Genomic DNA, 13,907 nt, shown 5'->3' on the forward strand with positions numbered 1-13,907 from the left:
ATGATATTTGGGCTGAAGTGGCCAAAAAAAATGCAATCAACTCATCAATTATAAAAGAAAAATGGGCTTCCTGGCTCCATTTCCAGCTGTGTTTTAGCTCTTGATGATGTTAAAATCGTGGGTTTCCAAAGACATCTGGGTTTGCTGCATGTTGTTGGGAGTTTCACACTCTATACATGCATCCAGTATTGCTGGAGGACCAATGAAACTAAAAACGTCTTCTGATGACTCCTCTGTTGTGGAGTGAATGTTCTGGATTCCCTGGGAAGCCAACACATTGTAGATTTCAGATTCCTTCGAGAATCAGCAAAGCATGCTAGGCTCAGCAGGAAAGGACTTCCTCTTTTCTTTGATTTGATAGCTCCGTGCATTAGGTAAACTTGAAATTATTGAGCCATCTTGTATTGATGGTAGAGCAATATGGGGCCATGATCAAAGGTTTAGCTCTAATACAGTTTCATGTTTTAGAATCTCAAAAACAAACATTTTGCACTGAAAGAAATTTCCTAATTAACTTCTGAAGAATTTGTACATTAAAACATCTTACCCTGCTGGAGAAGACTGATAAAGCAAACGTACTACCTTCTGCTGAAGAGAAACTGTATTTAGAAGGAACTTGCAATTCTCATAAAACTTTTAATAGGAAGAAGTGAATCAAATTCCTTAATTACCATTTTATGGTTGGTAAAAGGGCAAATTACATGCCATCCATTTCTAAACTTCTAAATGTCTCTGGTGCTTTTAATTAAAGCTGCCATCTAGAAACTACTAAAGCAATTTTATGCAATTAGTTATTTATAGGTTACCATAATACACCACTCAAAATATGATTTAAGTGATTTGCAGTCTGTTAGTGTGTGATCTCTGCCATTTTTGTTTGGTGGGAGGGGGTTCCTCTTTTTATCAGCTGAGGTGATTCTTTTTTTTTTTTTTTTTTTTTTTTTTAATTTTTTTTTTTCAACGTTTTTTATTTATTTTTGGGACAGAGAGAGACAGAGCATGAACGGGGGAGGGGCAGAGAGAGAGGGAGACACAGAATCGGAAACAGGCTCCAGGCTCCGAGCCATCAGCCCAGAGCCTGACGCGGGGCTCGAACTCACGGACCGTGAGATCGTGACCTGGCTGAAGTCGGAGGCTTAACCGACTGCGCCACCCAGGCGCCCCGCTGAGGTGATTCTTAATTGGACAGAAAAGAAAGATGTGGCACTGAGGGGCTGCGACAAGGAAGCAAAGTTATCTGGGCTAGTGATCTAAATAAAAAGAGGAAGAACCATAATTCCGTGCTATTTGGCTTGATATGTAGGGGTCTAGGTTTCATTTCAGACAATACCGAAGAGGAGAAGTCTATCATTGTTATTTCACCATCCCCCCCCCCTCCTTTGCCACCATTCTGCTGGATACCTAGCATCACATTTCCCCATGCCGCCTAGACCAGCTCCCTCCTTGGTTTGTCCCCCTTAGGTGATCTCACGTATTCAAACACATCCATCCTGTGCTCTATGCCCTTGAGGCCCCCATAAAGTGTTGTAATGAGGAATTAAGGTTTTGCTCTCCCAGGCAATACCCTGCACTAAGCATGGAAGTTCATATCTGAAGAAAACCCTTATGGAGTGAGTTTAATGGTGAAACGGTAGGCTCCTAAGGGAATTGCTTTGGTTAGGAGGGCCTCCGTGGGCTTCTCAAAATACAACACGTATAAGGAAGCAGCACTAGAATTACCGCATCTCAAGGTTGCGACAGATTAGTCAAATCACATACAATACCTGAATCCCACCCTACCTTGATTCTTGCTTCTTAGACATGATCAAGTCTCAGGCTGTCCTAGAAGGACATGGCAGCTGTCTCCTTCCAAAGTAACTTATTCCATGTTTGGGTGACTACTATAAGACATATTATTATTAGCAACAAAATAGCAAGCCTGATCATAACGGCAGGTGACATTTAATATGTACACACTACATTCTGGGCAGTGCACTTTATGATGCACTTCACATGTATTATTGAACACTGTTGTGTAGGCACTAGTATTCTCACTTCACTGATGAGGAATCCACAGCTCAGGGAATTTAGGTGACTTACTCAAGGTCACACACTTAATGAGCGGTGAATCTGGGATATGCTTCTAGTTGTGTTGGACTCCAGAACGTGGGAACTCATTTCTCACAGTATTTGGCCTCTAAAATATTATTTCTGTGTTTGCTAGAATATTATGCATGCATGAAAATTAAAATAAATGCAGAAGAAAAAGTCATTTAATAATGCATTCGTAGCTTTATAAAACTTAAATGAACTTAATACAGGTTTCTCCGTATTAACCATTGATGTTTCCTGGACCCATTAGCCAAGGCTAAGCATTATGTGCCTTCCTTTTGTCTGACTTCTCCACACCAACAGCTGACGGCTTTAAGATTCTGACAGAATAGGCAGAAAGGTTCTCAAGTTCCAGCTGCTGACGTAATATAAGGTCGAATCTTTTGACCAACATAAGCGGATGCATTAGAACAACTACTAGGAACACATTAAGCTCTCATTCTGGTTGCATATAGGCACTAAGTCCTCTGGTATAGCTACCGTAAACTCAGAGATCAAAAACATAGTTTAGGAAAGAAATCTCCAGAAGTGGACATAGCATGAAATCACTGAGCAGTAAGGAACAAATATTTTGCCTGAATTTTAAGGCTTTGTCAAACACATTTTTCTTAAGGCACCTCTGATTCTCAGACAAAGATGTGGGAGGAAAGTCCTCATGGAAAATGCCTTGAAGCTGAGCTGGGAATTCGGCCATGGGTGAGAGAATGCTGATCTTACCCGGAAAGGCTTCTTAACTAATTGTCCCTTCCAGATCTCTCCCATGTACCTTAAAGGCCTATGCTGACTTCTTCATTTTTAGTGGAATAGATCCAATTCTCAGAGGACACTGAGGCTATCAGAATGGAGTACCATCAACTTTCTAGCTCCTTCTACCTACAAACTTATCTTCGTCACCACACCCACCATTATTTTAGAATGGTCTCTCTAATCTCCCCTCCCTTTCAAGGCCTTCTCCCTCTCAGCTTCTCCAGACCTGGTTTCATCATTTATTCTCTACCCTTCTGTATCTTTCCATTTGCTTATAACCATTGCCATATCTCATAAAGATAAAGCCTCCTCTGAGTGCCCTGTCTTCTCACTACTTATCACTGTATCTCTCGCATCTGAATTTCTCGGAAGAGTGATCTTCACTAGAGGCATTTCCTTTCTCTCCTCTTGTTGGTTCATTAAATTACTGTGATTTGACTTCCATCCCTACTGCTACTCAAACCACTTATAGCAGGGTCACCAAGGAACCCCTCATTGCCTAATCCAATGGCTACAAATGTGTAACATTTCACACCTTCTTAAAACAAAGGATTCCTTTGGCTTCCTGGATACCAAGCTCTCTTTGTTCACTTATTCTGAAGGTTTCTTCTGTCTCCTTCATTAGATTCCCCTCCATTCTGTGTCCTATAGATATCAGTACGCTCTAGGATTTCTTTGCCCCAGCCTTACTCTGGTGCATGTACAACCCTGTCCCCAAAACAATGTATCAAAAATGCGTGCACTGGATGATTACGTCACTCTCTCACTTCAAATCCTTTGCCCACAGGATAAAATCAAAACTTCCTATTCATGCTCCCGCTCTTCCTATTACCCGTGGATATTTTTACTTCGACAATACTGATTTATTTGTAGTTTCTTACATATACCATTCATTTTGCTCATGTTGTGGCTTGCCTGCCTGGAATTTTGGTGAGGGCTGGCCTTAGTGTCAATCCAGATGTTTATGCCACCATGATGGATCATGTACTAAAGGAATTTAGGAAAAATATTACTGCTCTCCATTGCATAGGAGAACCAAAGGAACATTCTTGTACCTGTTCATTCACTATATTCTGTCCCTCATAGACCCTGGTGACATCAGCAAGATGCTACCACTTAGAGTTTTAGCATTTTTCCCATTAGCCCCGAATTTAGAATATCATGTAGATGCTGGGGGAATCAGTAGAGCTTCAGGATGTACCTGCGATATGTCTGTGTAGGGACAAAATCAGATAATTTTATCTAGACTTTCTCATGCCCAGATTTCTTAATTGTTAATAAAGTTAAAGTGACTCCTGTATGATTAGTGTCATGAATACCCTGAAAGCACTTCTGGAAGCTGCTAAGATTTAAGGATCATTTCCCTCCTAGGGAATGTTCAGGAGCTGTTTGCACTCATCTGGATATTGCCGAAACCCCGCTGGGTTCTGAGGTCAGTTTGCTTAAAGATGCACATGGAAACAGAGATAGAATCCATGGTGAGGTCCAAGAGAACCAAATTAAGTCATCGATTAATGTCATCATGTCCAGCCACTCCTTCACCCTCTGTATCTACTTAAGAAAATAATTGTATTCAGCTTGTCACAAATTTTATTTTATATTTCCACCTAGTACCATTTCACATTCTGCTTAAGTACTTGGTCATCTATTACATGACTCATTAGTTTGAGTTCTCTGTAGAATTAAAGAAAGTTGCAGTAAAAATAATAAATGGAACCTAAGTTTCAACTACATCATCCAAGCATGTTTTAAAAGCATCTTTCAAAGTCAATTCAAACTTATATACAATGCCAGGGATTAGCATGCCATCAGCCTCTTTGCTAAACTTTTTCCCTTGCCCCATTACATTGAAGTATTGATGAGCAAAATGGCAAATGTTTCTCTTTGTTGGGATTCAACTCAAAGTGCATAAAACTGGATCAGATAAAGACTTATTCCCAGGAGAAGTACCCAGGGGCTATCTTATATGAAATTCTATTCAGGGAGACTTTCATTTTTCCTTTAAGTAAAATTTGTAGTTACCAGGTGCAATCAAGAAATTTAATAAAGTTAAGGTTTCCTGCCTCCATCCCTAAAGAACAAGTTGGTGAGGTTCTTAACTGCAGAATCTTCCAAAGAGATGTAACAAGGTTTCCTGAAGATTTACTTGAATAATTACTTTTATAGGGTATGTAAATGCTGTGTGGTGCACTGTGAGTGCAACACTAGGCCAGAAAAAAACCCCAGAGAAATAGTTTTAATAGGAAAAGGAAACTAGGCTGAAAGTCATTTATCTTGCAAATAAAAACATTTTATTCCTTTTGACTATGTATGTGTCATTAGGTTAAGAAGCATCTTCCAATATTTCCTACCCTCCCAGGGAAGCCAAAAGAGATCATGAATTTTAGCTGGAAGACAGGCAGTGAGATATAGTGGAGGCATCACAGGCTTCTTTTTTCTGTCATGGTTTTGAATTCCAGTGTTATCTGTAAACTGTGAACTCGGGCAAATTTCTTAACCTATCCGAGTCTCTGTTTCTTATCTATAACACTGGGGGTAATGTGATTTACCCTGTACATCATTGTGAAGACTAGAGATTGTAAAATATATGGCACAGTCTAAGTTATAGTTATGGCTATTTCAATGCATTAGAGATGGGAGGGAGATCATCCCACACCCTCAAGCTTACAGTTGAGGCATCTCAGCACCCAGTGTTTAAATGACTAGTCCAGTGTAACAGAACTAGTCAACGGCATCATCAGGTCTATTTTAGTGTTCAGGGAAATGAAACCACAGCGAGGCCCAGTGACTTACACAGGGTCATCCAGAGAAACACTGGCATTACATGCATTGAACAAGAAAGTGTAGCTTCCCTAACCTGGCATTCGTCACAGTTTGCTGCCATTTCTCGGAAAAAAAAAAAAAAATTCCCATGGCTTATGACCTTTTACCTTTTGCTGACTGGTTTTTAATCCCATTTCATAATTTATTCCGACGTTAGGACGAATGATCTCAAAAGCAAATTTCATTTCATCCTATTTTTAGAATAGATTCAGAAAATAAATGAGCTGTCTTGCAGATTAACATTTATTTGACTTACCTTGCATAATTAAGGACATGTTGGAGAGCCTGCCTATAATTGCAATATGTTGCTTGTTAAAGTCTTAGAGCAAGCTCTCTTTCCTAACCTAGAAATTGTACTCCCTAGATGTACATTTCCATTTTCTACTGATCTACAGCTTTTCTTTATTAGCTTCTAGGTAGAGAGAAAAATCAAACTTCTCCTTAAAGAAATCCATTAAACATTTGCTGTCTTCTATGGGGGAAGGAAGAAGGAGCTGAGGTGCATGGTAGTTATAAAGAAAAAAACAAACAAATTGGTCTTTCTTGAGAGATAAAGAACCTGCAGGATAACCTCAAAGACATCATTAGCAATTAGCAATACTCTCCCCTCAATTTGCACACTGTGCTTTAATGACTTCTTGCATGATTTTTCCTTCTTCTACAGAAGTCTATGAAATTGCCCTGCAGCATTCCATATAATGAGAATCTCACTTCTGATTCACTGCCAATGGTGAGTGCTGTCTATATTCAGCAAGGAGATAGGTGCCCCAGCCAGGCATCTAAGTGTCCCGACCAGCAATTTCAAGAGCAACTGATGTCTGGACACAGGTTCTGCCATCTGAGTGATTTTGAAGATCTCTAACAGGGTCTTCAGATACTGTTAACACGGCTGAAGAAGACATGGTGGATACTTAGTGTGAGCCACACAGTCCCCTCCTTTCAATATCCTCATTCACTCACTGGATCAGAGCAGAGGTTGTCAACATCAGCTTCAGCATGTTAGGTGAAAGCTGTCTCGGATGGATTAGACATTTAGCTCTCTGAAGCCTGAGCCAGATGTTCTTAGGGCCACTGCCCGCTTTGGGATGGATAAAGTGTACTGGATTATTATAAAGGCCACTCTTGGATAGAAAGACGGGTAAATCAAGCCAAAGAAAAATGTACTACTAGCTACAAGAAGAAGAAAAACTTAGTTTAGTATTATCTTTAATAGATATATAAATTTTGGCACTCTCATTACTGATGCTTTAAGAGTTCATGTAAATCTTGTTCATCAGGACTCTATTATTGCTGCTTTCCAAGCAAAGAAAAAAAAAAAAAACCCTGCAGTGAACCAATTATTTGTTCTATTTGAAAAAGCTGAGATATTCATCCTTTATGTGGCAGGTTGAATGTGGTAGGTGAGATGAGTGGTTTTTATTCAAGCAGCAACTCAGGAGGATGTCAATTTCAGGCACAATACAAGCTTGATTCCTCCCTGTTTCTTATGCAGAAATCCTTATAATATCTGCATGAGTTTTAAATCTGTGTAAAAGGTGGGACCCAGCCTGATATATTTCCTTGAAAGATGAGCTGATTATATGTTGCACCTGAGTTATGCATTCACTCATCAAGTATTTATTGTGGACCTACTATGTGTAAGGAATGAGAGCTGGCACAAGAGAAGAAAGAAATATTTTAAAAACACTTTACCATGATATTTGGGTGGGGGGCTTATATTCCCTTTGAGAAAAAGAGGCCATATTTTTAAAGCACAACTGAAATTCCTTTTGGGAATATTTGGTATAGATAAGAGCTACCTAACTGATCAATTACACGACGAGCACATATGTCGATCCCACACTGTAGAAGACATTGCTGAGGAAGTGGGGAAGATGCAAAAAAAAAAAATTAGATGTAGTTTCTCAGCTCTAGTAGTTTACCTCGGTAGTAAAAAACTTCCTATTCAAGAAAGAACTAGAAAGTAAAAGAAGGCAAAATATAATCAAGTGGTAATTGGGTAGTGTAGACACTGTTAGAAAAATTCAGATTTAACGGACTAGGGTTAGCCAGAGAGGCTTTATGAAAGACATCGGACTTGAATATGGCCTTGAAAAAAAGGGAAGGCTTTAAACTCTGATTATAGTTGGAATTTAATCCCCATATGGCAAATGTCAAATGGCTAAAGAGTAACCTCTTAAAATTTGAAATAATAAGCGACCATCTAACAAATGAAACACATTGACCTCACTATATTTTTTGGCATGGAAAGATGTTCATAATATATTAAGTGTGTGAAAAGAAGATTATAGAACAGCATTCTATACAATGAATCCATTACTACAAAATAAAATATGCATTTTCTATGATATGCCTAGAAAAAAGTCTAGAAGGATATATGCACGCGCGCACACATACACACACACACACACACACACACACACACACCATTGTGGAGAAGGAACAGAGAATAATGATTAAATAATTAAGGAGATTGGGTGGATGATATAGGGTAACAGATTTAAAGGTGACTATCCTTCAGCTTAGTGGCCTAAGATGGAAATATGATCCAAGTGTATAAAATCATGATGCTGATTGAGAGAACGCAGATTTATTCACAAGTCTCAGGCAACAGAATTGAGGATTGGCTTTGGAAGACTGAGAAGTAAATTTAGGACAAATAAAAGTAAGGCCGAACTCCCACAGAAGGCAAAAAAACCAAAACAAAAACAACAACAACAACAAAAAAAAACAAAACGAAAGAAAGAAAGAAAGAAAGAAAGAAAGAAAGAAAGAAAAAAGAAAAGAGAAAAGAGAAATGAAAAAAACTGGAATTTGCTACCCTAGGGAGGACATAAAGTGAAAGTACAAATAGCTTTAAGAATGATTTAGATAAAGTAATGGAAGAAAGGTTCGTTAATTCTTAGTTAAGCAAGAGCCAGGAATGTCCAGACTCTGTGAAATACTCAACGTATTTCACAGGGGTAGAAAGAAGGTGAGCACAGACCTGATCCCAACCAGGACAGGCCAGGAGTTAACCCTTCAGTTTTTGGACTGCTGGGAATTTCCAGGAAGTAGTCTCTGGGGAGAGGGTGGGGTGTACAGGAGGCACTCAGAGGGCTCTGGGAAATAATTATTTATCAACCGGAAAAGAAGCATTTCAACATTTTAATAACACTAATGACAATACGAACGCTTATTAGCTAAAAATTAGTCCTGACCATGCCTGTCTTCTGGGATGGACTTCAGAGACCATGTGTGTCAGAGGCAATATTGAGATAGATGGACTATAGTATGGCAACAGTCTTAGGATTTTGTGAGATCAAATGAAATTGTTAGATGAACAAACGATTTTTCTTTTTTTTTTTTTTACCTCGAGGGCTGTTCAGTGAAGCTTCCGATGCTCTCCCGCCATCTCCACAGTGACTCTGGTCAAAGGGAAGGCACTGATCACCTGTCCCCGCCACCACTTCAAAATTCTTGGAAAGATCTTTTGTTTCCACAAGAGATTTTAACTTGTAGACTTTTCGAGTGTTGGTGTCCGATAGATAAAGTGATTCAGACACAGGGTCCATAGCCAGGTAGTATTTATGGGCAGGACTTGTGCTAAGGAAGAGAAAAGTAAAGTTATTCAAAGTAGTTTGTTCACTATACATCCCCTGGGGTCTGCCTTTTGTCACAGATGGAAAATTCTCTTAGGAGATGGCAAAAAAAAAGACCCGAAACGGATCTTTCTCATGTACTGAGGGGATGGATGCTACTTTGTTTTTCTAGTAATGGGTCTGAGTATTTAACACCTCAGTGTGTACTGCCAACCTGCGATGAAGCTGGTATTTCAATACCATCTATATGGGGGGCAGAGAAAGAAGCAGAAGAGAGAAAATCCCAGGAAATAATTTTTGTCATCAATGTCTTTCATACCCGGTTCTCCAATTACCTACTAGATGACTGCCCGGATGGCTCACAGTCACCTCAAACTCAACAAATCCCAAACAGAAGTTCTTGTCTTCCTGCCTTCCCCATCCTTCAGAATCTTACTTCTTCTCCAGGGTTCCTGCCTCACTGGGGGCCCCGCCGGCCTCCAGGCTCCTGTTGTAAACTGAAAGGCAGGTACAAAGATGGAGGAGTCTGGTGTGGGGAGGGCTGCGCTAGAGATAACATTCCCAAACTTTTCCATTCCGAGCTTCCATTTTTTAGCTGACCACCACACTTTTCTAATCCCTTTTGTCTTATTTCAGGGCATAACAGAACTGATTACATATGACCTTTTTTTTTCAGTTATAATCACAATCAGCCATACCTTTTAAAGGTGACACTAAAGTTACCTTGATCAGATTTTGGTATTCCTGAAACTCTTCAATTACATATTCGCATGGAATCTCTTGTGACATTTTTATCTGCATACATGGCTGAGCTCATTAATTAATTTTGATTCTTCCTAATCCCACTTTTTTTATGGCTGTAGCAACATCGGTTTGGGGGGTATTTTCCTTGATCCTAACGTTTGTTGGGCCCCATCTTTAAGAACGTTAAAAGCTTTTTAACATTCCTTGGTGTGGTATGCAAGCCTTTCTTCACTTAGTAAATCCTCACGTGCCTTTTAAGGCTTTACTCAGGCATCATTTCCTGAAGAAAGCCTTCCCTAAATCTCCAGTCTGGGTTATCTGCATCGCACTTACCTCTGTTCTGGAGATTACGTATCGTATCAATTTGTGTATCTGTATCCCCCAACAAACCATGTGAGCTTGGAGGAAAGCAACCTGTCTTATCTCTGATGTGCTCACAGCCCAGAACTCTGCCCCACACCCAGCTGTCTAAGCCAGGTGCCATTCTTTACTCCTCCTGTCATTCTCCACACCCAGTAAAACATCCTGCGTTTAAAAATTCTACCTCCTAAACTCTTCTCCAATCCGCCCGCTTCTCTTTATCTCCATGGTCATTACTCTAAGCCTCTCGTATCTTCTCTGAACTCTTTGCTCAGTACCATTTCTGTATGATGTGGTTGTTCATTAATTAAGAAGTATTTACTAAGTACACTAATGTGCCTTGGAACTGTGCTATCGTCTGGAGACCTACTTGTGTGCATGATATAGTCCCTTTCATTGTGAAATTCATGGTCCAAGGGGGGAGATCGGTAAACCGGGAATGACTGTCAAGTGCGGCAACAGAAGTAAAGGCGGAAAGACGTGAGCAGAGAAAAGGTACGTGTGACCTAGCAGCACCTATCACATTCTATTAGCATTATTTTTATAGATAAACTGAAGTCCATACTTGATTCAGATTTCCTTAGTTTTTATCTAATGACTTTTTGTGTGTTCCAGTATTCCATCTAGGATACCCAATCATATAGAGTCATCATGTCTCCTTAGGCTCCTCTGGGCTGTGACAGTTTCTCAGACTTTCCTTGTTTCTGATAACCTTAACAGTTTTAAGGAGTATTGGCCGGGTATGTTGTAGGATGTCCTCTACTGGAACGTGTCTAATGTTTTTCTCCTGGTTAGACAGGGGTTATGGGTTTGGGGGACGAAGACCACAGGGGTAAAGTGCCATTCGCATGACTTGTGACTGTTGATGTTGACCTCGATCACCTGGCTGAGGTAGTGTAAAATTATTCTTTCTCTTCCACTTTCCATAGTGTGCTCTTTGGAAGGAAGTCACTCCGTGAAGGCAACACTTGAGGGGTAGGGAGTTACACTCCACCTCCTTGAAGGTGAAGTGCCTACATAAATGATTTGAAATTCTTCTGCACGAGAGCTTGATCTCTTCTCCTCTATTATGGATTCAACCGTTAATTTATATCAGTAGGGACACATGGATATTTGTTTTATACCGTGCATGAAAACTCCATGCTACTTTATTTTGTTGCTCAAATTGTTACGGCATTGGCCATTGTGAACTCTTCCTGTTGTCTCATGAGACCCTTTGACATATGTCCGTCAGTGTGGAGGAGTGTTTGTTTCTTGTGCTGTTTTAGCCTTTCTTTACCTTTTGGCACTACAAGATGCTCCGGGCTCATCTTTTATAGTCCCTTCCCCAGCACTGGAATCAATCATTTTGCTAAAGACCCTGGGTTCCTCCTATCGGAGAATGGTACTGGAAACCAAGATGTGAGTGCTGGGTGTAAGCACTATTTTTTTCACATCTCTTTTTCCAACTACACTGTAAGCTCTTTACGGGCGGGAACCATATTCATCCCTCTGTCTTCCGTGCCAACGGAGTGTCTGACGGGATTGATGTTCAGTTACTGCTGAACTAAAGTGTAGGACGTGAAACTAACTAAAACATGCAAGTGTTCAGGTCTTGGCCACTTAGCCCAGCAAAACGGCAGGGAAAGGGCCATCAGAGTAATTAAGTTGCCCTTAAGGACTGGTACATTCCTGATTGTATTCGTAATTATACTTGCCCTCTAAGCATATTTATGTACGTTAATGATGGTAAAGGCTAGCAAATACTGATTTGAGACCCAGTTTATAGTTTTAATTGGAAAAAAATCAGATCCATTAGGAATACTTGATTTTTTTCTACTTACCTTCACTTCATCAAATAAGAGAATTCAGTAGATTCCAGGGACATCTTCCACCCTGGAACCACCATGACAGCTGCTGTAAATAAACTGTAAAGGGCCCCAACAGACTCCAGAATTGGTTTGGCAGTCATATCAGACAAGGCATCTCTGTAGCAAAGACTGCTTAGATAGGGGTTTGAGTAAAAGTTTTTACATATTTAGTTGAATGTTTGCCTTCAGAATAAAATTTCTCCAGTGCCCTTAGATCTTCCTAGGATAAAAAGGGGGTCGTAACCCTTCCTGAAACAGCCTTCAATATTTTGGTAGCCAGTTTGTGGAAGTTTCAACTGAGCCAGATTAATCATGGTTTGTTTAGGAAAAGTCCATAGGCTATTTTTCCAAGAGAAATGTTATTCGCATAAAAGCACTTTGGAATGCATTACATTCATTTATTATTGAATATCCCCAATGTGCCTGTGAGGGAAGTTAAAATTATCATTCTCCTCCAATCTCAGCTGGGGAAACCCAGACCCATAGAGGGCTTGCTCAGGGTCACTAACAAGCCTATGCTCTGACCAAGACTAGATTAGATCACATGTGACTGTGTGTACAAAGTGCCTTCAGAATACTTTAGTTCTGAAGGTGGTAAAAAAAAAAAAAATATCTGTGCTCCTGTCTTCCTCTAACTGAGCAACATATTCTGTTTTGCTCAGCTAGGCTGTTCTAAAATTTTGTGCACTGGCCTTTAGAAAATGGAATAGCCCAACACACAAAATTCAAATCTGATTAATGTTATTTTCTTGACAGGCAACAGTCAGGGAGGTCTCCTATATAGATATGTAATTTCTTGCCATTTCATGCCATTTCCCAAGTGCACTTCAGCTCTTTTTAGATTGGTTTCTTTCCACTTTCTAAAAACATGCCATACCTGAGAAAGAAAACCACTGGACTACATTCCAATTTGTTCTAATCCCTTGTGTCTACGTGCATATTGCAATTTGAGATACGTGGAGATTTCTTTTATGACTTCAGCGTTAGACTTATTGTCACCTTCTGGTTAGTGTTACATTCGAGCAATGCCCTTCAACTTGGCAAAGATCACTTCATTCATGCTAGTTAAAATCGCAGATTGTTAAATGGGCAATTAATGCTTATAATTAATACTGTGCAACGCTTTACTAGTAAGCAATTTGACAACCAACTTAATTTGCTTAAAGAATCAGTTATGCCAAAGTAGCAAGGCTATCTTGTGCACTGGCATTTAGGAAGTGGCATCTCCAAAACGAAACCCAAATTAAAAACCCTATCAGTGCCATTTTGATGACAATTGGCATTCGGAAGTGAACAAATTCAATTTTCTCCTTTGCAATTTCAGGTAATTTAGAACAGTTTTGACAAGTGTAATGCATAAACAAATTGAAGAGAAATATTCATTATGATTAATTTCAGAGCTACGTGCCATTGTCGGTAAATGGTGGGTTTAAAGTTTTTCTATTATTTCTTTTTGGTGGGAAGAAACAGAAATCATGAGGTCACATAAAAGGAGAAAAGAAAAATCTTATTCAAGAAGGTCATCACGGTCACTGTCTCTTAATACACTTGTCAACTATATTTCTGGATCTGGGAAGATTGCTGTATTACCTCTCTTTCTACCTGCAACTTGAAAACATTGAATCTGTTTGAACTTACAGACTCATTTGTGATATCACCTAAGGAAAACATAATGAGACTTAAGGCTTGCTTCCCCATGAAGTACTGAACT

General features: G+C 39.7%; 1 protein-coding gene across 1 annotated transcript in view; it reads right to left on the bottom strand.

Annotated features, from left to right (window-relative positions):
• The window catches only part of TENM1 (teneurin transmembrane protein 1), a 734,132-nt gene that overhangs the window by 91,759 nt on the left and 628,466 nt on the right, over positions 1-13,907 (bottom strand). Inside the window, exon 24 of the mRNA XM_042974325.1 lies at positions 9,014-9,246. Within this exon, the coding sequence (XP_042830259.1) occupies positions 9,014-9,246 (233 nt within the window). The remainder of the gene's footprint in view (positions 1-9,013; positions 9,247-13,907) is intronic.

Source organism: Panthera tigris, chromosome X, assembly GCF_018350195.1.
Source record: "Panthera tigris isolate Pti1 chromosome X, P.tigris_Pti1_mat1.1, whole genome shotgun sequence".
Lineage (NCBI taxonomy): Eukaryota > Metazoa > Chordata > Mammalia > Carnivora > Felidae > Panthera > Panthera tigris.